The sequence below is a fragment of the Vitis riparia genome, chromosome 10, assembly GCF_004353265.1.
Source record: "Vitis riparia cultivar Riparia Gloire de Montpellier isolate 1030 chromosome 10, EGFV_Vit.rip_1.0, whole genome shotgun sequence".
In the NCBI taxonomy this organism is placed as follows: Eukaryota; Viridiplantae; Streptophyta; class Magnoliopsida; order Vitales; family Vitaceae; genus Vitis; species Vitis riparia.
Genome location: NC_048440.1, coordinates 22,781,422 through 22,806,360, shown reverse-complemented (window position 1 = coordinate 22,806,360; position 24,939 = coordinate 22,781,422). Strand labels below are relative to the sequence as shown.

The following is a 24,939-nucleotide window of genomic DNA, read 5'->3' as shown; positions in this document are numbered from 1 at the left end:
CATGGCCACAATTCAACTTTTGGAAAGTAATTAATTCTCTTTTTAGCTGTTTGATGGATGTGACACTCTATATGTAGGAATCCCTTCTTTTTTGCTTATGCTTAATTTCCATCTTTTTTGCTATATATTCCAATGGGGCTAGGAACTGCTTAGTAATAAAAATTATCAACCATGTGAAACATTTCATTTATGAACTCTTTATAATCACCAAAACTTCATGAATTAATCCAGACCCTCCTTAGGTTCTGTCAGATGTGGGGTTCATGCTATTAATTAATTTCTATCTTCAATTCATATACGGTGAAGGTACAATGTCGAAGTTACCGACATTTTGGGTGGTGTAGTGAAGATTCAATCTGACTCCAGTTGAATCTCATAACGATATGATCATTAAACTCTTTCTGTGCACATCCTTTTTGATCCCGGCATTTCAATGCAGTTATGGCAGTGAAATTCCTGCCTATTCATTTCATTTACCTACCAGTACACATGTATGTTGGGAGAGCAATTGATCCACACAAACCAGCCATAACAAAGACAAATAAAAAAGAGAAGTTTCATATTTATATATATACTAACAACATATGGTTCACCAATTTCAATTTGTTCCACATTTCAGACCAAAACCATACAAATTATTAGAAAAAAGAAAAAGAAAAAGAAAAAAGGAGCATTCCATCTGGTTGGAATAAATTAAAACCCCATAGATGATCAGCTGGACAGAGCTCAAAACTCAGCTCAATAATATGTGCTGCCCATTGATGATTATTGTCAAGCTTTCTAAATTGTGAGTATGGTGGTTATGCATGTCATCATGTTATCCAAGAGTCAGCTCAAGAGAGATACCATTCTCATCTTTATCATTCCCATCAGCCTTCTTCTCTGCAGCCTTGGACGAATCTCCATATCTATAATCACCATTACTACTCTTGCACCCCAAAACATCCGCCCAGGCCTTCCCCTTCGCTTTGCTCTCCTGAAACAATATGTATGTGGTTTGTAATCAAGGGTTTTGGAAGGAACTATATATAGAGTCCAGGGAATGAGATAGAAATTTACTTGGGAAGCTTTGGAACTCTTGAGAAGATCATTGAACATTATGTAAGAACTTAGCTTCAGTTGCATCCCTTTCCCTGCCTCCTGTCGATATGGTAGTGACTGATCATGACCCATCACGCTAGTTCCAACCCCAGTCTCTTGCTTCTTCTCCCTACGAAATTCCATCCAAATATAAAGAGAGAGAGAGAGAGAGAGAAGGAAAATTCAGTCTCTTGCTTCTTCTCCCTACAAAATTCCATCCAAATATAAAGAGAGAGAGAGAGAGAGAAGGAAAATCCACAAACCATTGTGGTGGGATGGTCGGATTATTGAGAGCAAGGCCTCGCATATAACCAGTTCCATGACTTTGATATGGGAATCCATTGTTATTCATCCATCCATTTTCCACACGATAATGATTAGGACACAAGTAATTTCTCCCTGAGTTGACCAGCATCTCTTCATTTATCTTCGCTGCCTCACCCGCTTCTGCAATAAGAAAATTATAATCTTCAAAGTGATAATATACATCAAATTTTTTAACTAGAAAAAGGGTAAAATAAGACCCTTCATGAAGAGAATTAATTCAGTGACAGGCCTCTTAATTTATATTCTTCATAAATAGACAATTATTAAAATCAATTAATGGAAATAATTATTATTCATTTAATGCATTCATTGATGATACATAAAAGAGAAGGGGATGATATGAAGCATTTAGTTGGCAACAATACCTAAAGTATTAATTTTTCTAGTATAAATAAATAAAATAAAAAGTTCTAGAAAAAAAAATAAAAATTAAAACATTGAAACCCTACAATGGAGAGGGTGGCCATGGATTAATAATGTAGATGTAATACCTTGAACAATTTGCTCGTGCTTCATGCTTCTGTACATCTGTCCATTAGAAAAAATAAAGCTTTTAGACAACTATGTAGTGTGTATGAAGAAAACCCCAAACTTGGAAGTGATAATTTTAACAAGGGAAAGATTGTTCCTAACCTGAAGATGACTCTTAATGTGAGATATGGAAAGACCTTTTACATCCATGATTTGTAAAATCATCTTGGGAGTAGCTCCTAAAAATCGATACTCATAATTAAAATGACATTTAAAAAAAAAAAAAATTAGACGGGTAAAATTAATGAACCATTTCAAGAGGTGATGGATTTTCTTTCTTAGATAGAATTATCATAACAACGATAGTGTTGATATTTGGAAATATAGAAAGCTTACTGTCTTCTCCTCCTAGCCTTTCGACCGCATGCACAAAGCACCTGTGAAGATCAGGTGTCCATCGAAGTCTAGGTAATTTGGATCGGACATAAGGCCTAACCATGGATGATTTTAAGCTTATATCTGACAAAAGACTATCAAGACGTCGTGGTCGTCGAAGAGTTCTCATATTGGAGGACTCAAAAGAGTCTCCTTGATTCCCAAGGGAGGAAGAAGGAGACTTCCTAGAAAAGTTTTTTCTTTCAACCCTTTTCATGGCCTTTTGGTTTATGGTGCATCAAAGGGAGATTAAATACTAGAAAGGTTGGTATATAATTTTTGGCATTTTGTGCAGCTTTTTTCACCTTCTTCTAAGTCAGTTTCAAAAATAAAAGAGGAAAAGTATTTCAAATTTGAAAATATAAAAAGTAAAAGAAAAGTTGAAAACATCCAAAAAATTATTCTTGCTTATATTACTTTTTTGGACATTCTTTGGCCTCTCAACAACATTCTTTGCCTTCCAAAGGGGAGAAAAATGTTGGTCATAATTTTGGGCACCTCTATCTTTTAAAAAAATAACACATTTGCTCGTACAGAATGCTCAATTGATTAAGAAATCGGACCGGATTACAGTATTAATTTCTTATCTTCTAATAGAAACTTTTACTTTTTTTCAATGATTTTGCTAATAGTTTATGAAATCATATTCGCATTAATTTTTCACCTTATTATGATTATTATTTTTATTATTTATGAAATATGATACGTTACTGCATTAATTTCTTATCTTTAAAAAAAAAGCATTCTTTTCTTTGTCAACTATTTTATATTTTGATTATTTTTTTTCAAAATTCATGAAACGATGCGTTACCGCATTAATTTTTATCTTCAAATAGAAACTTTTCATTGTATTTTCAATTATTTTAAATCATATTATTGTATATATATCATATGATAATGAAGGAGTATGATTAAGTAAAATACATAATTAGTATGTATTACATAAATAATAAAACTTAACAAGTTAGGTTTATTAAATATTACCACACAACAAGATAGACCCGAGTTAATAGAACACATTATCATGTCTTATTTAAAGAATAAGGTAATAATAAATAAGTTTACTCAAATATTACTAGGTAAAATTTTTCCAACATGATGATAATTTAATATGTCAAAGTAGATACTGGGTAATATATTTTTAATATTCCCAATAATAATTAATAAAATATGAATTAACTTAAAATTTTCACAAAAATTATAAGAGATATTTATTATATAACTTAAATAACACTCCATTGAAGTGCATTTCACAATAATTTTAAGAATTGTTTTTAATCATTTTAACAAAAATTTTATTTTTTAAGTATTAAAAAATTAGAAATATTTTTAAAAATTATTGTTAAATGTATTCTTAGTAAAAAGATTTATGGGAAATTGGGCTTTTAAAGAAAGGAATTGATATTTATCTTTATCTTCATAAGTTACATTTTAATCATTGATCACTCATTTGACCATTATGGTTCACTTTGATAAAACAAATCCAAGAATTTTTTGAAATGATGTCATCGTATAACTTCTTCAACCCACTTATGAAAATTTTAAAACATTCATTAAAAAAAAAAATTGTTTTGAAAATCGATAAAGTTCCTTCTAATGCATGTCAACCTTCCTCACAAAAAGAAAAAAAGAAGAAAAAGGCATTAAAAAAAACCTGAAATTATGAAAAATAATTAATTATTTGATTAAAAGAATATATCCAAATTTGGAAATCTTTACTCTCTATTTTTTAATTTATTTTTAACAAAAAAAAATATTATTTTTTAATAAAAATAAGATTTTCTTTTAAGATTTATATGTAAATAATTAAAATTATGTAAGATATTTATGTAAAAAAAAAAGAATTATTTTGTAAGTAAAAACATAACAGGTTTGCCTTTAATTGGTTAATTAAAAAATTATTACCATTTTTTTTGGAAAAAAAAAAGAAAAGAAAAGAAAAAAAAAAGGGCCTAATCACACACCCGAAAGGGGGCCAAAAGGAACTAAAAAGATGACATAACGAATGCAAGTCCCAGAGGAAACATACCAAAAATTCCTCCAAATTCATACGTCCTCATTCCGAAGACCAAAGCTCCTCTTATTCCGCCTAGACTTTTTCCTCGAAAGAACACAATGGAAACTTCAAAACATGCCTACTCTCATTCCCATTCAGTCTTCCTTCTACGCCCACTCCCTCCCTGACATATGCCGACACGTACGCCAACTCGACATGCGCTCTCGACACGTCCACTGGTGGGTAATGGGTGCATGTTGAGTGGGCGTGAAGTATGGATGGTATTCGGATAGAGAAGAGCCAAAATGGCTGAAATCAGGTCTGGGTGTCGGGATGTGGGGGATGAGGCATCTGCAGAGAGAGAGAATGTGTAAAAACTGCAGTGCAGAAGTGGTTTAGAGGTGGGGGATGGGGGAGGGAATATTATGTGGAGGGATAGCTAGAAGTGTGGACAGGTGTGGAGGATGGCGTAAGATGGAATAATGAGGACGAGAGGATGAAGGGAACTGTCTGAATATTGTGGATGCTCATCCGTTTCTTTTACCGGCCCTGCCTGTGTCCCATGGGGTATGGCCAAAATTGCTTTGCTTTTGCATTCATTGCTCAATTACTCTTCACCAGTTTCTATTAGTTTTATGATTGAAGGCTGAGATGGACTCTCTGGTTCACGGGAGTTGGCCACCATGGTTGAAAATTCTTTAGCTACGTACAAATATCATTGAAAGCATCTTTTAGAATATAAGGTGTTGTTTGGACAATATTGGCATTTGGGTTGGGTTGTATAACTCATCCATATACTCTTGTATAAAGTTTCTGAAGAATTTGAAGACTAACTATGGAGGAACATAGACTCAATTCATTCTATGATACTCTTATTACAATGAAAGAAAGCATAAATAAATAGCCTACAGATATGAGACAATTCCGGACTGGTATACTATCACCGGACGGAATTTCCCTTACATGGAAAGAGAATAAACTCTTACATGGAAAGTGAATAAACTATTACATGGAAAGAGAATAAACTCTTACATGGAAAGTGAATAAACTACCTTGCTAGAATTACTCCTAAATCAATTATAATAAAGGCAGTATATTTCACTAATTTAGGGAAGTAAACAGAGGATGCTAAATATGGGGAGGAACGCACAGGATGGAAGGCGACGTGGGCTTGATTTCCAACACTCCCCCTCAAGCCGCGTTGTAGATGTTGATCATTCCAAGTTTTCCTGTCAGATCTTCGAAGTTAACTCGAGCAAGAGCTTTTGTGAGAATGTCAGCCGTTTGACAGTTTGTCGGAGTGTAGCTGACTTTGAAAACTCCTTCTTCAATCTTTTCCTTGATAAAGTGTCGATCTATCTCCACGTGTTTAGTTCGATCATGATGAACCGGATTCTTAGCGATACTGATGGCAGCTTGATTGTCGCAGTATAACATCATGGGATGCTTCAATGGAACCCGTAATTCTTCTAACAGCCTGTTCAACCAGATTCCCTCGCAGATACCTTGTGCCATAGCACGAAATTCTGCCTCAGCACTGCTACGAGCTACCACTGACTGTTTCTTGCTTCGCCATGTAACCAAGTTCCCCCAAACAAATGAACAATAGCCTGAAGTTGATCTCCGATCAGTCACTGAACCTGCCCAATCTGCATCTGAAAAAATCTCAATCTCTTTCTTTGTTGTTCTTTGAAAGAAGAGACCCTTTCCTGGTGTCATCTTGAGGTACCTCAATATTCTGATCACAGCAGTCATGTGTTTTTCGGTTGGATTATTCATGAATTGACTTACCACACTAACGGAGAAGCCGATGTCTGGCCTTGTATGAGAAAGATAGATGAGTTTCCCCACAAGACGTTGATATCTTCCTTTATCAACTGGCGTACTTCCATCACTTTCTTCCAATTTGACAGTTGTATCCATAGGTGTTTCTGCCGGCTTGCATCCTAGCATTCCTGTTTCATTCAATAAGTCCAGAACGTATTTGCGTTGTGAGACTGCTATACCTTTCTTTGACCTAGCAATCTCCATTCCGAGAAAGTACTTGAGGTTTCCAAGATCCTTGATCTCAAATTCCTTTGTCAGTAATTTTTTAAGTAAGTCAATTTTCTCTTCATGATCACCTGTCAAAATTATGTCGTCCACATATACAATGATAATTGCCAGCTTCCCTTCTGGGAAGTGTTTCACAAATAATGTGTGATCAGATTGACATTGAACGAATCCGTACCCTTTCACTACCTTAGTGAACCGTTCAAACCAGGCCCTGGGAGATTGTTTGAGACCATACAAGGATTTTCGGAGTCTGCAAACCTTGTTGAAGTTTGATGTCGTCTCAAGTCCAGCAGGAATGTCCATGTAAACTTCTTCCTCTAAGTCACCATTGAGGAAGGCATTCTTCACATCAAGTTGGTGAAGTGACCAATCGAGATTAACTGCCAAGGATAAAAGTACACGAACAGTATTGAGCTTGGCAACTGGAGCAAAAGTTTCTTGATAGTCAATGCCATAGGATTGGGTGAATCCTTTGGCAACCAACCGAGCCTTATACCTGTCCACATTACCATCTGCCTTGTACTTTACTGTGAAAATCCACTTACACCCAACTGGTTTCTTACCTCTTGGGAGGTCAGTAATTTCCCACGTACCATTCTTTTCCAGCGCCCGAACTTCCTCATCGACTGCCGCCTTCCACTTAGGATACTTGAAAGCTTCCTGAATATTCCAAGGAACTTGTATCTCTGTGATGCTAGAAGTGAATGCACGAAACGTAGGTGATAGCTTATCATAAGAAATAAAATTTCCAATGGGATGCTGAGTGCATGATCGAATTCCTTTCCTCCAAGCTATGGGCATATTAAGAATATCATTTTCTAACTCGGAATCAACAGTACCATCAGGAGCGTTGTTACCTGGAAGTTTGCTTGGATTAGGACCCGGTTCAGCCTCATGGGTTTGTTGAGAAAGTGCTCCTTCCTCCGTTTCCTCTTGGATGTGCTCCTTATCCCACAAGTCAACAATGGACTCGGGCTGATTAAATGACTCTGGAGGAATGTGATTTTCAGTGATGATGGGTGGCTCACTAAATGACTCAAGATCCCAAAATTGATATTCCTGAGTTGAATTCTCCCCCTGAATATCGTTTTTGGGATAGTAAGGCTGGGTTTCAAAAAATGTGACATCCATTGAATTGTAGAATTTTCTTGTGACCGGAGAGTAACACTTATACCCTTTTTGATTTGAAGAATACCCAAGAAAGATGCACTTGAGTGACCTAGGATCAAGTTTACTTCGATGTTGTTGATTGATATGAACAAAAACAGAGCACCCGAAAATTTTGGGTGGGACGGTGGAGATGAGACGAGTAGTCGGAAAGGATTTTAGGAGTGTTTGACAAGGTGTTTGGAATTTTAGTACCCTAGACGGCATCCTATTGATGAGGTAGGCTGCCGTAAGGACAGCTTGCCCCCAGAATAATTTTGGAACATTCATGGAGAACATTAGTGATCTAGCCACCTCTAACAAATGCCTATTTTTCCTTTCAGCGATTCCGTTTTGTTGTGGGGTATCAACACATGAACTTAAGTGAACTATCCCTTCTTGTGCTAGAAATTCTCCTAGAATGGAGTTGAAATAATCCCTAGCATTATCAGACTTTAGAATTTGTATTTTTGACTGGAATTGGGTCTGAATCATATTTTTAAAATTTTTGAAAATTTGACTCGTTTCAGATTTTTCTTTCATGAGGAATACCCAAGTTAATCTAGTGTGATCATCTATGAATGAGACAAACCACCTAGTACCAGTTACATCTTTTATTCTTGACGGACCCCAGATATCGCTATGAATCATTGAGAATGGACTAGACTCTTTATAGGGTTGAATGGGAAAATGAGACCGGACTTGCTTTGATAATTGACAGATTTCGCACTCAAAGGATTTTGGATTTTTATGAAATAATGAAGGAAATAAATGCTTGAGATACATAACATTTGGATGACCTAAGCGATAGTGCCACAACATAATTGCACTATCGTTATTTTGACATGAAACCGAAAAAGAATTACTACCAACTGCCATTTGAGGTTGTTCTTGTGGATCATGGAGCTCCTTAAGGATGTAGAGTCCAGAGCATTCCTCAGCATTGCCAATCGTCTTCCCCGAATCCAAATCCTGAAATTCACAGTGAGTGGAGGAAAAATTAGTAATACACCTCTTTTCCTTAGTGAGTTTACTAATTGACAATAGATTACAGTCCAAGTTAGGAACAAGGAGAACAGAGTTGAGAGTAAGATCCCTTGATAGCACAACTGAACCTGTTCCGGCAACCTTTGATAGTGAACCATCTGCTATTCGGACTGTTAAATTATTTGGACATGAGCTATATGTATCAAAAATTGTCGCATCTCCCGTCATATGATCAGATGCTCCTGAGTCCACGATCCAAGGTTTTTTACGTTTCTTACCAACAGTAAAGGCACTCAAAAAATTACCTTTGTGAGCCAAGGTTCCGGAACCAATGAGCTGGTTGGAAGATGAGCCAGTTTGTGACTGTACTGACAAAAGAGGAGACAGTAGTTTCTGAAGCATCTCCATTTGCTCCTTATTAAAAGGGCTAGCTTCAGGTTGTGGCGATTGTTCATCGGTAGCCACATGATTGCCTCGTCCTTCTTTCTCAAGTGGTTGACGTGGCTTCCAATCTACTGGCTTTCCATGAATCTTCCAGCAAGTTTCTCTTGAGTGTCTCGGCTTTCTGCAATGATCACACCAAGGTCTACCTCCTTTAATTTTTTGACGGTTGTCAAAAGGAGCGAATTGAGTCTTAAGAGCCGAGCTTTCTGCCATATTCAGTTGTTGATGGGATCCCATCATGAGATTTTTCCGACTTTCTTCACGACGCACTTCAGAGAATGCCTCTCTGAGGCTAGGTAGAGGTTTTACTCCCATGATTCTTCCTCTGATTTCATCAAGATTTTTGTTCAAACCTAACAAAAATTTAAACACACGTTTCCCTTCGACAATCTTTTTATACAACAAACCATCTGTAACACAATTCCAGTTATGAACCTCAAACGTATCAAGTTGACGCCATAGACGAGTAAGAGTATTGAAATATTCAGTTACCGTAAGGTTTCCTTGACGCAAATCGTGGAGGATGCCTTCAATCTGGATGATTTCAGATGTGTTTTCCTTGTCTGAGAAAGTTTCTTTTGCAATGTCCCAGATTTCTTTGGCAGTATCAAATGACAGAAAATTTTCACCAATGTCAGGGGTCATAGAGTTGACTAGCCAGGACATGACCATATTATTTTCTGCTATCCACTTCTTGTAGGTTGATGCTGTGGTTTCTGGTGCCGCCGAAGCTCCGGTGATGTAGTCATCTTTCTCCTTTCCCCGTATAAACATTAATATGGATTGAGACCATTGCAAATAATTTTGCCCATTCAGTTTATGGGCTGTGATTGGCAGATGAGAGGTTTCCATTTGATGAGAGGATGAAGACGATGAGATGATGATATCAGAAGTAGAGGATGATGAGTTGGTAGCCATTCCAAAGGCTGGACCGTATTTAGGCATAACCTAGAAGAATAGAATTGAGTAGAAAAAAAACTGACTAAAGATGAAGACGATGAGACAGGATTAAACCTGCTCTGATACCATGAAGAATTTGAAGACTAACTATGGAGGAACATAGACTCAATTCATTCTATGATACTCTTATTACAATGAAAGAAAGCATAAATAAATAGCCTACAGATATGAGACAATTCCGGACTGGTATACTATCACCGGACGGAATTTCCCTTACATGGAAAGAGAATAAACTCTTACATGGAAAGTGAATAAACTATTACATGGAAAGAGAATAAACTCTTACATGGAAAGTGAATAAACTACCTTGCTAGAATTACTCCTAAATCAATTATAATAAAGGCAGTATATTTCACTAATTTAGGGAAGTAAACAGAGGATGCTAAATATGGGGAGGAACGCACAGGATGGAAGGCGACGTGGGCTTGATTTCCAACAGTTTCAAAAGAAACTAAAAGAAAAAATCACTTCGGTTGCCAAATGCACCAAGCTTGTGCATGGTATTAAAGTAGCAAGATATTGGAAAAAAATAATAATCAAATTTATATCAACAATCAATAATAAGATGATTTGATTTTCCATATGGTGGACAAGTTACTTTACTACCATATAAAGCTAATTGGTCGATGATGTAGTTGTATGTTGTTCATCTTTCTTTGTTATTTGACTGTTTAGGTGATTGTGGTCATAATTATTATGCTCAGAATGTGTGAATGAATCCTCTTCCCTTGAGTTGAAATTTCCTTTGTTTTTTTTTATCATTTTTACCATGATCTCATTGTACAAAGAAATAAGCTTTGTGTATGCTTTTAAAATGTCCTCTCCTCCTTTTGGAAAAAATAGTAAGTGATTGGTCATGGGCTTAAAGACTTAGTATGAATAGACGAAAGGATACAACGGTTTAATAAACATAGCAAATAAAAAAAAAATTATATTTTATTTTAAACCATGAGGTTACGTTTGATTGTGGGGATAGGATATGATATGTATATCTTAAGATATCATATTCATTAAGATATGATATGTATATCTTAGAATATGATTTTCAATGGGATATGATATCTTTGGATATATATATCTTATGAATATGATATTTTAAGGTAGCATATTCAATTAGATATGTTGTATTATATTCAAATGGAATCAACATAATTTACAATTTATGCATTTTCATGGTTTACAATATTAATTAAAATAATTTTTTTATTATTTTTGAATAAACTATTTGGCCAATCAATTCACCCTTCTTATTTTACCATGAATCTAGTTATACATTATTATAATTTTAAAACTTATAATTATTATTTATTGGAAGTCAAGAAGAATGAGTGATTAAGAATGCATTGGATAACGATTTTAATAAGTTTTTCTAGTATTTTCAACACTGAAAATTTTGATTTTCAAGTATTAAAAATATCAAAAGCGTTTCCTAAAATTACCACCAAACGCACTTTTAAGCTCTTTCCCAGATATCTCAAATCAACCAAAAACATACTTGGTTTTTTTATCGTACTGAATTGAACTGAACTTAAACCAATTTAGTGGATTATTGTGTTCATGAACCAAACCGAATCAATCGGTTGTGTCTTTAAATTTTATCAGTTCAATTCAAACTAACCTTAACTAGATTTTAATCAAAACTGAACCCAACCATACATACCCTTAATTAAAATATAACCAAAAATCCATCCAAAAAAAATCATCAAATAATGCTCTTTTCTTTTCTACGTGGACGAAAAATTAGTTGATAATGGATTCAATCAGAGAACTACATAGAAATGGGGAACTCTTGGCACAAAAATAGACTAAACTCAATGCTCAAGTTGAGCACTTACAATGGGGTAAACTCTCATCTTAGCTCACACCCTGCAACCATGTCACCCTCTTGTGACAATCCGGGGTCTGGCTGGTTTCAAAGAGGTCGGGTGTGGCGGCCTGATGCCCGGCCACAGAGAAGAGCATTCTTTGGGATTGGTAATTCATCTCTCCATGAATTTGCTGGGGAGAAAACCCTAAGATAGAACTGCTGTCCCAGGTACTGCCTAGCCCAGTTTTCAGACCTTACATTCCACATACCTACATTGTCCAGAGCCATGTAGATTGCAGTCCATGCCTTGGGATAAACCTGGCCCCAATCAAAGACATCAATGAAGCTCTGCTCTACACTACTATGGAGTTGAAAAATACTCAGGTTTTTTTTATACCTGAACAGTGCAACGAGCAACCGTGTCTCTCAGATTGTAGCTTGCTCTACTTGCAGGCGTCCACTGCCCTCCATCCATTCTGATAATCCCCAAAAAATGCAGTATCTTTAGAAGGACAGAAACAAAATCATACATAGGATCAGGCAAGAAGAAGCTTACCCCATGACAAAGAAGGAATAGCCATCAATGTGCCATGACTGGACAGTGTCCTCCCAGTTTTGGAAGACAATCTCAACATAGGATCTGAAGTCAGCATGCATTACAGAGGTCTGGAGGTAACCATTTCCCCAGGTAGGGTAGCTGGGAATGCTCCCAAGGTTAAAGACCCCAGGGATCTTGAAGTAGTCCGCGAGTTTCAGCGGGGTACTTGCAGGAACAAACGAGACGCTGTTGACAGCATACCTCTGCTTGCCATTAATCATAGGAGCAGAGTTTGCAAGCGTGATTGTTCGGCTGGTTGTGATCAATCCATAGTGGTAGGAGCCTTGGGGGTTCGGCCTAGGCCCGCTTGCTGTCAGGTTCCAACTGATTTGATAGAGAATGAACACAAAGAAACATCAGATTTCATATAATGACCCATTTGAAACTGTGTAAATATTGCCCACTCTACATTCAAGGGATTCTTATGGTTTAAACCTAAAACAGACAATATTTAGATGATTTGGGGCAAGTCTTTACATTTCATGAATGATTTTAGTACAAACTGAAGACTTATCAGCTTTGTAATGAACATTACCGGATAGACCTAGCCTGGTTGAGGGACCAATCAACCTGAATGGTCGGTCCACCAGGGGGAGGACCGGAGAGGCCCTTGGTCGACCAACTGTAGTGAAGAATGGCTGTTGTGGTTAGCACAGGACTAGTGAAGCGCGAGGAAACGACTACGTAGTAGTCCTGTGGGGGCTGATCGGCTGTGACCAAGACAGAATAGGACTGCCCCAGATGGATGTCGAGGGCAGAGTAGGTGTTCTGGAGCGTATGCGATCCTTCTACCTCCACCAACTTCATCTTGTGCCCCTGAATTCTAAAGTTTATCGACGTTGTAAGCCCCACGTTCGAAATCCTAAACCTGTACGTCTTCCCTGCAAATGGGCATTCGAAGAGAGAGGTCTCAAACAAATTATGGGTTTTTGATAAGAGTACGATTATTTAAAAACATAATTCTTAAATTATCGTAGTAGGAAAAATAATTTTAAATCTATGGTAGTTTTTGTCAGATAAGAGAGAAGAATATTTGTTTTCTTTATAAAGTTGGATATCGTATCTTGAAAAGATGATTTCCACAAAATATATATATATATATATATATATAAAAAGTTTACCAATCAAAAATTGAAACGATTAAAAAAAATTGGATCGTCTCTTGAAGAGACGATTTCCCAAAAAAAGTAAAAAAAATTAAGCAAATTGAAAGTCAATTCCCAAAAAATATAAGAAAAATTAAGTAAATTGAAAATCATTTCTTAAGGAGATTATTTCCAAAAAAAAAAAAAAGTGAAAATCGTCTTGAAACAATTTTTTTTAAAAAAAAATTAGTAAATTGGAAATCGTCTCTTAAAAAAAAATAAAAAAAATAAAAAAAATAAAAAAATTAGAAATCGAAAATCGTATCTTGAAGAGACGATTTCCACCAAAAATTAAAAATAAAATAAAATTTAATATATATTATAATACAATTAATTATCTATATATTATAAAAATAAATAATATAATTTAATATAAAAATATATTATAAATCCAATTTGGAATTAAAAAACTAATTATACTTATACAATTATTATAAATATATATTATAAAATTAATTCATTTTATTTGCTAAAATTAAATTTTATTATAAATATATATTATAAATAATTAATTGTATTATAATATATATTAAATTTTATTTTATTTTAAATTTTTTATGGAAATCGTCTCTTAAAGAGAAAATTTCATATTGTGGAAACGATTTCCACTTAATTTTCTTTTTTTTTGAAGAGACGATTTTTAATTTACTAAAATTTTATTTTATTTTTGGTGGAAATCATCTCTTCAAGAGACAATTTCCAATTATTATTTTTTTTTTTAAATCGTTTCTTCTAAAGACGATTTTCACTTTTATTTTTTAAAAATCGTCTCTTCAAAAAACGATTTCCAATTTGCTTAATTTTTTTTTTTTTTTTTTTTGGAAATCATTTACGATTCCACTTAATTTTTTTTTTTTTTTTTTTTTTGAGAAATCGTCTCTTGAAGAGACCATCCAATTTATTTATTTTTTGAAATCGTCTATTGAATTGATTAGTTAATTTTATATATATATATATATATATATATATATATATATATATATATATATATATATATATATATATATATATTTTTGGTGAAAATATGATTTCCAATTTCATAAAGAAAAAGAAAATATCATTCCCTTCTACCTGACAAAACTTACCGTAAATTTGAAATTATTTTTCCTATTATGATAATTTAAAAATTAATATTTAAAAGTACCACACTCTTATAAAAAATCCAACAAATCATTTAGAAGCTAACATTCAGTGGGAAGTTCACAGGACACACCTTGATCAACTTGGAATGTGTATCCATTCCACCCACGGCCATTGATGAGAAGCCCATCGGGGAAAGGAAGATTGTGGCCTCTGTCCAAGATTCCTTTCAACACCTGTAACGCCAAACATGCAGAAACAATCAGAGTGAAAACCACAAAAAAATGGAGATAGTAAAACACCGTGACAATTCAAGTCTAACCCGAGTTTTAAAAGTTAGAAATTGTTGGACGCTGAATTGAATATCTCGAATTAGACATTGGTTTAAGTTAATTTGGGTTGGACTACCCGGGTTGCAACCCTGATGTTGACCATATGGAATACTCACAGTGTGATCTCTCTTGAACCAGTCCCCAGCCAGCACGGTGAAATCCCCAGAAGGAGCAGGAAAAGGCACAGGAATGCGAGGACGGCTCAAGATTCTGATGCCACCAAATCCCCCAGCAGCCTTGTGGAATGCAAGGGAGGGGAAGTAGAAAAAGCTACCAATCTGGTCCTTCACTTGAAGAGCATAGGTCATGTTCCTTCCCGGAGGAATCGGACAGTTGGTTCCATACATTCCATCTTGCCATGAGTTCCTCCTCTGCTGTAATCCACTCCTGCCCAGTAACACAGTCAAATTTCACACCTTTTCTCTAGCTTTCCTACTCTATCCTCCTTAGTGTCCAGTGCCCACCACTCCATGCTCGACATTGAATGATGCGCAGAGAGGCCCACCAGGGCACCGTGCTCTGGTGGGTCATCAATGCGCTTACCCAATCAGATATTTAATAACTTAAGCTACTTAAGTATAATTTAAGTTAAGTCAACTTAAATATAATCACACTCTTATTTCATGGGTATCATTCCATCTATGATTTAGTTTTTTTTTTAAATATATTAATTTTGAATTTTTTTCTAATAAAATGAAAACTTTTCCCAAAAGATCTTTCCAATCACGTTCACCCACGTGCTCAATCATGATATGCAAATTAAAAATTAAGAAAACAACGAGATCTAGATGTGGGAAGTGCGATTCCATGACGGGAACACCTCACTATCATGGGATGCGAGACACCCAATCAGAGATTCCAGAAAGGCCCACACGTATGCTGTCACGCGCGCCCATCCCGACAGCCGCGGAAAAAAGAAAGTTTCAAAAATTATCGTCTACGTAAAATTACCATTCCACCCCGCTCTTCCAAGATGTTTTTCACAAAATAGCCCTCCCCCATCGTAGGGACAATAGTAGATCTACTACCAACGTAAAATCACATCCGGCGCTGTTTGGTTCCCGGGAGAAGGCTTTCCTCTCTCTTCAGCATTCTGAGGTTTTCTTTTCCCGGAAACCAAACGGGACCGAAACCAGCTTTCATGTAAAGTAAGGGAAAGAATGAAGATTTGTACCAAGAAATGAGGAAAGGCTCTCTTAAGTAGTTGTATACACTGATAATCAAGTTATCGTTGGTAACAGCATCGATCTGAGGCCCCGGAAACTGCCCATTTATGAGGATCCCCTGTTCCACTTCCCACATTCAATCAAAATGTTCAAGAAAAAAATGACAAAAAAAAAAAAACAGAGCTTCAAATGAGAAAGAGAGAGAAAAGAGAAAGCACCTGTTGTTTGACACCCAGAGGGTAGATATCTCCGTAGGTGACTTTCCAAGTGTAGAACCTGTATGGGTCTTCTCCATGAACTCCATGAAGAAGAAGACCCAGAATGAAGATAGTGAAGAAACAGAGGTCTCTCATTATCTTCTTTCTCTTCTCTTATCAAATCTCCAATGGGTTTTGGGTGGAAGAGAGAAGTAGAAAACCCAGTTGGGCTCCCTCTTTTCTCTCTATTTTGTTCTCTTGTGGGAGCAGAGAGAGCTGGCTTGTGAGCTAGATGTCAGTGTGGAGTGTAAGACAGAGTGTGGCCGTGAAGGCTGTAGAAATAGCAGAGTCACTGAACGTGGACCGTCCGTACATGACGAGGGTCAAATCGGACCGTCAATACTTCTGAAAAGGGTATCAAGTTCCTGGAATGACGTGATTGCCCCTTTCACATGATTACAGTGCAGTGGTAATCTAGTGTGTCGGAGGTGCATGGAAATCACCTAGTCTTCCTCTTATATAACAATTTAATTTTATAAATGGCAATAATCAGAAGTCTCCATTAAAAGAGGCTTACTTTTATGAAAAAGTTTCTGTCCAATCCGAAAGAAGATTCACATCGATACTCAACCCAAACTCAAGCCCCATTAGATCATTGGAATCCATGCTCTTAAGTCTTAACCCAAAGCTTCATTTGAGTATTAAAGCTCAAGAGTTTTTAGATGTATAAAACAAAGGAACCAAATCAAACATTGTCACGTCTTAGTGTTCAAGTTTTATTAAATACGTAGGCCTAGGATTCCGTTTGCTGCAGGGATAAAATTTATAGTCTAGCCTAAAGGCCCACTTGCCATACCAACCCATCACGCTAGGCGCGTTTAGCACTCTTTAAGGGGTGACTATGTTAAAATGCTTTTGTTATGAATGCATTTAAGAAGAGTCATTACGTATTTCGACATAATAAAAAAAAATTATAAAAAAGTATTTTTAATAGTTCCCGATATAACAAAAAAATAAATTTAAGATGAATTATTGATCAAATGATCATCTATAATCACTTTAAATGATTTTTTAGAAGTTTATCAACGCATCGGATGTCTATAATAATGTACTTCTAACTTTCTCAAAATCATTCTTAAATGGGCTCCTATCCTATACACTTGATCAAAAGCAAATCACCTCTAACTTTATTGTATCGGTTTTAGATGAGAGTATGTTTCAATATATTATTGATCTATTAATTAATCTAGAAAATTATAAGTTAGTTTAATATGGATGGTCCATTACCTATATGATTAACTTATCATGTATGTAAATATGGGGCTGAATTAGGGTACATGAAGTGTAGAAGTCCCAAATGTAAGAATCAAATTGGTGACACGAACAAGAAATACCTAAAACATGATTATAATGCCTTGAAAAACACACAAATAAATTGGTAATAATACCAACAAGACAAGAAGAGTAGTATAGGAATCTCCAGTCAGTTCTCATAGTTACCAACGACCAGTTGTCCTTCAAACAATCCCCCTTCAACCTCACTGCTCATCTCCTATGTAGCATGCTCAGAGAGAAGAACAAGAAAAGATAGGCAAATACTGTCAATCTTCTGTTATGGCAAAGATCCTGAGCTTAAGCTCCCAAGGCTCCTATGTAGGCCAAAACCTCCATGACTCATTCCCTCTCTCTCTCTCTCTCTCTCTTTCTCTCTCATATTTCACATTTGGTGTAGGTCATGCTGGACAATGGGTTGGTGAAACTCACAATACTGAGGCCACAAGGATTCTTGACTGGCATCAAGTATGGAGGAATGGACAATCTTTTAGACCTCAAGTCAAGTGAAACTAACAGAGGGTAACATTCAAAACTATGTATACGTATAACACAAAAGTATAAAGGGGTTTGAATCCAGGATTTTCCGTCAAAGATTTAAGAGCATATGATGTTGAAGAAAACCTCTGAGGCCACTCAGAAAAGAATAGAAAATGGTGTGTGATCCTTGAGACATTTCATGAATTCTGCAGGTATTGGGACATCAACTGGAGCTTGCCTGGAGGCCAGGACAGATACCAATTGTACGCTTCTACTTTCCTTCAGGATTTGGTGTCAGTTTCTTCGCTGTTAAACACATAAACTGAGACTCGATTGCTTGTATTATGACACAGAATCAAAGGGGATGACTATAGTGTTGTTCATTCCAGTAATGAGAGTATAGAGGTTTCATTCAGGAGTACTTATGATCCATCCACTTCAGGCATCAGACTGCCACTCAGTATTGACTTGAGGTTTTATATCATGAAACTATGTGTTTTCCTTTGGTTAATGTTACTGAAACTCTATGGACATACTCAATATTTGTTCTCTCTTTTAGGTATATACTGAGGGCTGGTGTTTCAGGCTTCTACTGCTATGCAATATATGAGTTACCCCCAGGATGCCGCGCTTTTGACGTTGCTCAGACAAGGATGGTGTTCAAGTTGAGACAAGAAAGGTAAGGCTTACCTCTTGAGAAAGCTTGAGAACTCTCTCTATTTACGTTGTTTTTGTTCCATGTGAAATTGGGATAGGTTCCACTACATGGCCATCTCAGATGAGAAGCAGAGGGTAATGCCCATGCCAGAGGATCTTCTTCAGAACAGAGGCAAAAAGCTGATTGTACCTGAATCAGTTCTGCTTGTGAACCCCATTAATCCGCATCTCAAAGGCGAGGTGATGATAAAAGAATGTGAATGTGTCTCTTTGTCTATGTGTTCTGATTTCAGACTGATCAAGGAACTTGGTCATCTTGTGTGCAGGTTGATGATAAGTACCAGTACTCCATGGACAACAAGGATGGAGGAGTCCATGGCTGGATAAGTTCTAGCCCTGTTGTTGGATTCTGGGTCATCTTCCCCAGCCATGAGTTTCGTAACGGGGGGCCTACCAAGCAAAACCTCACTGTCCACACTGGTCCTGCTTGCCTTGCTGTAAGAACCAATTTCCATTGTAAATTACTTAAAAGGAAATGAAGGTTGCCATCCTCCTAAAAAGACTTCACTTTTTGGTTATCAGATGTTCCATGGAACTCATTATATTGGAGAGGATATAATGGCTCATTTCAAAGACGGGGAGACATGGAGGAAGGTCTTTGGCCCCTTCTTCGTATACCTTAATTCTACCCCAAATATATCAAATGCATACAACTTATGGCTAGATGCTAAGAAACAGGTAATTAAGTCCTTGTCCTTAAAAATGACTTGATATACTGTCAAATCTGTAGCAGAGAAAATGAAATACAGGGGAATAGAATCAACTGTTTGATATATTTCTACACTTGCAGCATACACGATCTCTGGCCTTGTTCTCAAGTTCCATATTTTCTAATCTAACTAATCAAGTAATGTAGCTTAAAACATGAGGGTGTTCTTTTTTTTTCATGCTTGGCTCATCCTAGAGGCTGTTGGAGGAGGCAGCATGGCCGTATGATTTTGTCTCATCACCCTATTACTTTACTTCTAAAGAACGCGGTTCAGTTTCAGGGAGACTGCTGGTCCAAGACAGGTAATAAACTTTTCTTGACCTTGAGGCTTGCATATCTGCAAAACATCTTTTTCTGTTGTTCTCATGCTTCCTGAAAATAGTTTTCCAACCCCATTTGGGATACCAAACCCTTAACTTACTTTCACAGTTCAATTAGTCCTAGGATTAACCGGGTATTCCTTGTCAATATGAATGTCAAATTGCAGGTTTGTTTCTAGTTCTCTTGTCCCTGCTAAGTATGGATATGTTGGTCTATCAGTTGCAACAACTGAAGGATCCTGGCAAACAGAAAGCAAGGTGACTGACTACCTTTGCCGTAAAGCAATGCTTATAGAATACAGACTAGTGAGTTCAAACATTCCAGCTTTTGTGTGCTTGTAGGGTTATCAATTCTGGGTGCAAACCGATTTGAATGGAAACTTCACCATCAAGAATGTTATCCCAGGAGCTTATGGACTTCATGGCTGGGTTCCCGGTTTCATTGGTGATTACCTTGATAATGCACGCATTTCTGTCTCCTCAGGTACTGAAGACCCTTCCCTACCAGTAAAATCACTCCCAATATTTGGTTTCAGCATGCCAACATTGTGAAATTCCTCAGGGTCACAGAAACAACTTGGCAATTTGACCTATGTTCCCATCAGAGATGGTCCAACTGTATGGCAGATCGGATTCCCAGATCGCACAACTATTGGTTTCTATGTTCCTGATGTGAATCCAATGTATGCCAACAAGTTATTTCTGAACAGCCCTGAGAAGTATGCAACCTTTCCTCCTCTAGATGACTTTAAATTGCTAGGGAAACAGCCCCATTTCAGTTAAGGTCCTAGATGATGTTAAATATTACCACGAAAGTGCAGGTTCAGGCAGTATGGCTTGTGGGACAGATACACTGATCTAAACCCCAAATCTGATCAAGTTTTCACAATAGGCGTCAGTGATCCAAAGAAAGACTGGTTCTTTGCTCATGTAGACAGGTTTTTCCTACTCTCCTTTCCATCCTCATGAGGAACTGAGAACTTAACATCAGAATAATATGTATGCCAAAATGACTTCCTCAAATTCTGCAGTTCAATTAATTTGTATGCCCTGACGAGAGAAACAACGTTTTACAGGAGAGGAGAAGATAATAAGTATCTTCCAACACAATGGGAAATCAAGTTTAATCTTGATTCAGTAACCAGTGGGATTTACAAGCTGAGGTTGGCCATGGCATCAGCAACCCGCACTGATCTTCAGGTAAAAAACTTACCAGAAGTATGAAAACATCCTCAAGAATTCACAGAAGCCAACTGGTTTTCTTCATCAAGCATATATATATGTTTCGTCTCCTCCTACTAATTTGATTCTGCAGTGATGTTATACACTTTGACACTCAGATTCATAAGGCTTTTCTATAATACTTCTTTGCAGGTCCACATCAATGACATGGATGTGAAGCATCTAGTGTTCCAGGTGCAGAACTTAGGAATGGACAACACAGTTTGTCGACATGGAATTCATGGACTGTACCGGCTTTACAGCATTGATATTTCTTCGTCTTTGTTGGTTAAGGGGGACAACTCCTTATTTCTCACACAGGCCAGGGGAGGAGATGCAATTTGTGGAGTCCTCTATGATTATCTTAGGCTAGAAGCTCCTGCAAGTTCATAGATAATTCGAGTAGTGACAAAAAAATAAAAACATGGCATTAAAGTTCAGTTCAATATTGCTCATTTATTATTCAAGAGCCCGCTCACCTTGTTGATAAACAAATGCGAAGGTACACAGAATATGCAGTTGGCTATAAAACTGCAGTTTCCCCTCATTGATAGCACCTTTCTAACCAAAACAGCCAATGTCACAATTTTGCTTCCTCTCATCCTTCAAAACTGCCCACCATCTCAGGCTTCCCAGAAAATGAGCTTCTTGAGAAGTGGGTGTAAAAAATTTTGGATGGTTTCCATGATTCAATGCTAGGGAATAGGGATAACAAGACAAATTTCTCATCTAAAATTCAAATCAAGAGACAAAAGAGTAAATACGAAAGAGTATATCTCCAACTATATCACGCCCATCAAAAGACAAAAGAGTAAATACTTAAGGCAGAAAGAATGCTCCAAAAGGGGATATAAGAGCATTGCATCATTTCATCTGTCATCTATACAAAAATGCACATAAAGTATTTTTTGAAGTACAGCAAGAGTTCAATCACACCAAAATGAGAATCATTTCTCAACCGACCTTCAGTGCAATTCCACATTATATCAAACAGAAGTCACTGGCTAGATATTGTTAAAAGCAAGCCATAATGATCACTGGGCAAAACAGGGAGCACCAACTGTTGGATCTCTTTCCTCACTTTCTTCTCCTTGCAATATGATAAACCTGGTATTGGCTCCATTCCTATCATGTCAATTTTACTTATCTTGAAATCATGCAATCTGCACATGAATCGATCTAGTCGCTTTTGCAGGGTCCGATTGCCAGACAACATCTGATTGGACTTTGTATCATATGTCCATCCATTTTCTCCGGGCCTTAGATCTGCCCAGGCATCAACCCACTCATCAGGTAGAGGAAATTGGCCATCTGACTTCTCATCCCAGTTCATGTCACCACCAAAAATCACGTTTGGATTTTTCGTCAGAAGGTTAAGGGCCTCCTTTGCCTGATCCACCCGTTCCTTGCTGTACATCTGATCCCATTTGGGAGGGGCTGGGCAAGGACTCTCGAGATGGCTGGTGGCGAGAACCAAAGGCTTGCCTGCCTGAACTTCAAGCTCAGCAATGCAAAGTTCTCTTCCCATAATAGAGTTGCTGAAGCGTTTACAGCTGAAGGATTTCACTGGGAGTTTGCTTAACTGCATTTTATTTGAATAGAAAGTCACAATCTTTAGCATATCAATTTGCCAAAAGAAACATCTAAAGTGAATGAAGACAAACCATACAAAAATACAGAACAAGCCAAAAAGAATGTAATATTATCCAAGGATCATTGTGGAGCAACTGGATAAATATCAGTCACAATATATCATAAAACAACTACTAGAGCTAGTAAGGAAATTTTTTTAACATGCGAACAGAAAAATAACTTCTTCCTGTTTTCTCTATATGTTTCCTAACCATCACAAAACATATATATGGTAGATCAAGATCCCATGACCAGATGATTGACATAATTTAACCCAAGAACAAGTCGTAGGGCAAGGAGATTCAAAAATCAAACAAGTTGCAAACATGTAATAGGGGTCTCATCGCATTCATAGGTGTGTATCTGGATGTGCACTGTGGCATGGTAAAACAACATAGGTTAATAATTAACGAATACATTCTCAATCCTACTCCATAACATATGCACCCGTTTGCATGGGAATGGCTGGACATCCCATTTTCAAGTTAAACCAAGATAGAAAAATGATACAGGAGAGTGGTACCAGCATGCAAAAGTAGGGTCTTAGGTGTGCCATCTCATTTGGAACTGAGCATCGATATACCTTCCACCAGCAGGACTGCCGAAATACGTCATAGATATTTGGAGTAACTTCCTGCAGAGGAATACAAGTGCCCATAACAAATACAATAAACAGTTAAATAAAATGTGCCATATGAAAAAAGGAAAAGGATCCAGAGAGAGAGAGAAACCTGAAAACAAATCAGATCTGGGGAATGTAGTTGAATAAGGTCACCTAGTGCTTGCATCCTTTTATCCATCTCCAGGTCTTCTCGAAACCAAACATTATAACTCAAGATCTTTAATGAACTCAAAACCGAATCTGAATCAGTATCCTCTGCCACATGTTCAGCTTGTCATTGATAATAAGGAATTAACAAGCCCCTGATACCCCATTGAATACTCGAGCAAAATGGGCCACCACCCAAAAAGAAATGTAGAAAGCTAAATTTGCCTCTGGAATAAATTTACAACAAGAATGCAGACGGTTTCTTGATGCTACAAGCCGACAAAATCAAAGTAAACTAAAGAATATGTGATAATTGATGAGTAGACCAATCCTTGGGAGAAATGGCATAGAAGTAATCAATATAATCTAATAAACAGACGTGAAGACTATGCAACAAATACCAAAGGCACACGTTTATACCATTCAAACAATAGAAGAAAACAAACATATGAAAACCCATAAACCTAACCAAAAAACAAATGAAGAATACAAGAACAGAACAGACCCAACACAGTTATAATGAACAGAGCAGCTGAAAATTGGCATCCTACCATCTAAAAATTTTTTTTTTTTTGATTGGCAAAAAAAAAAAAAAAAAAAAAAAAAAAAATCTAAAAAAATATGATAACACAAAAACCCATCAAACCCCAAAAACCAAACCACGAATACCAATCAAACAGAAAAAAAAAAAAAATGGCATTTCCACGATTCAAACAGAAAATAAAGGAAACCCATCATAACCCAGAAATCAACCCAACAAGGAAAAAAAAAACAGAAATCGAGCTCACCCAACGCGACCACCGCCTTATTCGCCGACTTAACCCTACCGAACCCACCCGATCCACCAGCAGCGGCATCAATCTCAACTGGGTCCCGATTCTTCCTCTTACTACAACGCTGCAAGGGCAAGAACACAGACCCAACTGAGGAGTCCAACTCACCATCAGGATCCGTACAGTTCAAATCCTCGAAGCTGGACAGAGACGACACTGAGGCTCTTGTCCCGCAGACTTCGCAGATGGGGTTGCGATACGGGTTCAAAAAGGTGCAGGCTTTGCAAGACCATTTCGGGGTTGAAGGAGATGGGGCAGACGAAGATGAAGGAGACTGGGGTATCGAAGAAGAAGAAGAGCAGATGAGGCAGGTTGAAGTTTGTGAAGAAGGGTTTATGAATGTGCATTTGGAGCAGGTCCAAGACATTGGTTTGAATTGAAAATGAAGGGTTTTCCTAGGGTTTATGCAGCAGAGGAATCGGAAAGGAGATGATCGTAGTACGTGGGACACTGCCATTTTGAAACATTGAGCGCTTATCGGATCTTTTTTCGATCTTGTCCAGTATGGCCCACTTAGAAAATTACACGTGGATTTTTAATATATTTTTTTCAAACGAAGAAGTGTGAGTTTTTGGAAAAAATTATTGATTCAAAAAAGACCAATTTTCAAATATTTACTTACGGTTTGGTAAAAATTCTTGTAACGGAAAAAAAATTTAAAATAATTTCTCATTTTTAATATCATTAAAAAAATGTGAGA

The 24,939-nt window shown here is 36.8% G+C and overlaps 5 protein-coding genes across 5 annotated transcripts; 1 reads left to right on the top strand and 4 right to left on the bottom strand.

The window, feature by feature from the left end:
* Positions 1-706: 706 nt before the first annotated feature.
* On the bottom strand, positions 707-1,461 carry LOC117922999. The gene is made up of 3 exons (XM_034841256.1): positions 1,344-1,461; positions 1,060-1,210; positions 707-976 (listed from the first exon to the last, which is right to left on the bottom strand). The coding sequence occupies exons 1-3, from the start codon at positions 1,430-1,432 to the stop codon at positions 818-820; spliced, it is 399 nt and encodes a 132-aa protein (XP_034697147.1). The 5' UTR covers positions 1,433-1,461; the 3' UTR covers positions 707-817.
* Positions 1,462-8,393: 6,932 nt separating this feature from the next.
* Positions 8,394-10,030, bottom strand: LOC117923322. The gene is made up of 2 exons (XM_034841575.1): positions 8,803-10,030; positions 8,394-8,482 (listed from the first exon to the last, which is right to left on the bottom strand). Exons 1-2 carry the CDS (start codon positions 9,884-9,886, stop codon positions 8,448-8,450), a joined length of 1,119 nt encoding a protein of 372 aa, XP_034697466.1. The 5' UTR covers positions 9,887-10,030; the 3' UTR covers positions 8,394-8,447.
* Positions 10,031-11,589: 1,559 nt separating this feature from the next.
* Positions 11,590-16,541, bottom strand: LOC117924353 (L-ascorbate oxidase homolog). Its single transcript, XM_034842965.1, has 8 exons — positions 16,248-16,541; positions 16,038-16,147; positions 14,980-15,250; positions 14,665-14,767; positions 12,842-13,187; positions 12,265-12,630; positions 12,106-12,184; positions 11,590-12,026 (listed from the first exon to the last, which is right to left on the bottom strand). Exons 1-8 carry the CDS (start codon positions 16,380-16,382, stop codon positions 11,814-11,816), a joined length of 1,623 nt encoding a protein of 540 aa, XP_034698856.1. The 5' UTR covers positions 16,383-16,541; the 3' UTR covers positions 11,590-11,813.
* A 1,151-nt stretch (positions 16,542-17,692) lies between these two features.
* LOC117924326 (rhamnogalacturonate lyase-like) lies at positions 17,693-21,451 on the top strand. Its single transcript, XM_034842935.1, has 15 exons — positions 17,693-17,879; positions 17,959-18,080; positions 18,251-18,301; positions 18,392-18,511; positions 18,598-18,717; positions 18,794-18,935; positions 19,022-19,192; positions 19,278-19,433; positions 19,660-19,766; positions 19,952-20,042; positions 20,127-20,268; positions 20,347-20,503; positions 20,606-20,722; positions 20,861-20,984; positions 21,159-21,451. The coding sequence occupies exons 1-15, from the start codon at positions 17,841-17,843 to the stop codon at positions 21,396-21,398; spliced, it is 1,899 nt and encodes a 632-aa protein (XP_034698826.1). The 5' UTR covers positions 17,693-17,840; the 3' UTR covers positions 21,399-21,451.
* Positions 21,452-21,762: 311 nt separating this feature from the next.
* LOC117924327 lies at positions 21,763-24,712 on the bottom strand. The gene is made up of 4 exons (XM_034842936.1): positions 24,195-24,712; positions 23,369-23,514; positions 23,161-23,271; positions 21,763-22,587 (listed from the first exon to the last, which is right to left on the bottom strand). The coding sequence occupies exons 1-4, from the start codon at positions 24,694-24,696 to the stop codon at positions 22,003-22,005; spliced, it is 1,344 nt and encodes a 447-aa protein (XP_034698827.1). The 5' UTR covers positions 24,697-24,712; the 3' UTR covers positions 21,763-22,002.
* Positions 24,713-24,939: the final 227 nt, after the last annotated feature.

Coding starts and splice junctions, on each gene's coding strand:
- LOC117922999 (XM_034841256.1), bottom strand. CDS start 1,432: ATGAATAACAATGGATTCCCATATCAAAGTCATGGAACTGGTTATATG. Junction 1,211..1,343: donor CCGACCATCCCACCACAATG/GTTTGTGGATTT, acceptor GGAATTTCGTAG/GGAGAAGAAGCAAGAGACTG. Junction 977..1,059: donor AGAGTTCCAAAGCTTCCCAA/GTAAATTTCTAT, acceptor ATATTGTTTCAG/GAGAGCAAAGCGAAGGGGAA.
- LOC117923322 (XM_034841575.1), bottom strand. CDS start 9,886: ATGCCTAAATACGGTCCAGCCTTTGGAATGGCTACCAACTCATCATCC. Junction 8,483..8,802: donor CGGAACCTTGGCTCACAAAG/GTAATTTTTTGA, acceptor TGTGAATTTCAG/GATTTGGATTCGGGGAAGAC.
- LOC117924353 (XM_034842965.1), bottom strand. CDS start 16,382: ATGAGAGACCTCTGTTTCTTCACTATCTTCATTCTGGGTCTTCTTCTT. Junction 15,251..16,037: donor GAGCCTTTCCTCATTTCTTG/GTACAAATCTTC, acceptor GTTACTGGGCAG/GAGTGGATTACAGCAGAGGA. Junction 14,768..14,979: donor GGTTCAAGAGAGATCACACT/GTGAGTATTCCA, acceptor TTGGCGTTACAG/GTGTTGAAAGGAATCTTGGA.
- LOC117924326 (XM_034842935.1), top strand. CDS start 17,841: ATGGCAAAGATCCTGAGCTTAAGCTCCCAAGGCTCCTAT. Junction 18,302..18,391: donor GGCCAGGACAGATACCAATT/GTACGCTTCTAC, acceptor ATTATGACACAG/AATCAAAGGGGATGACTATA. Junction 20,043..20,126: donor CCTGGCAAACAGAAAGCAAG/GTGACTGACTAC, acceptor GTGTGCTTGTAG/GGTTATCAATTCTGGGTGCA.
- LOC117924327 (XM_034842936.1), bottom strand. CDS start 24,696: ATGGCAGTGTCCCACGTACTACGATCATCTCCTTTCCGATTCCTCTGC. Junction 23,515..24,194: donor TAAGGCGGTGGTCGCGTTGG/GTGAGCTCGATT, acceptor AACATGTGGCAG/AGGATACTGATTCAGATTCG. Junction 23,272..23,368: donor CAGATCTGATTTGTTTTCAG/GTTTCTCTCTCT, acceptor ATTCCTCTGCAG/GAAGTTACTCCAAATATCTA.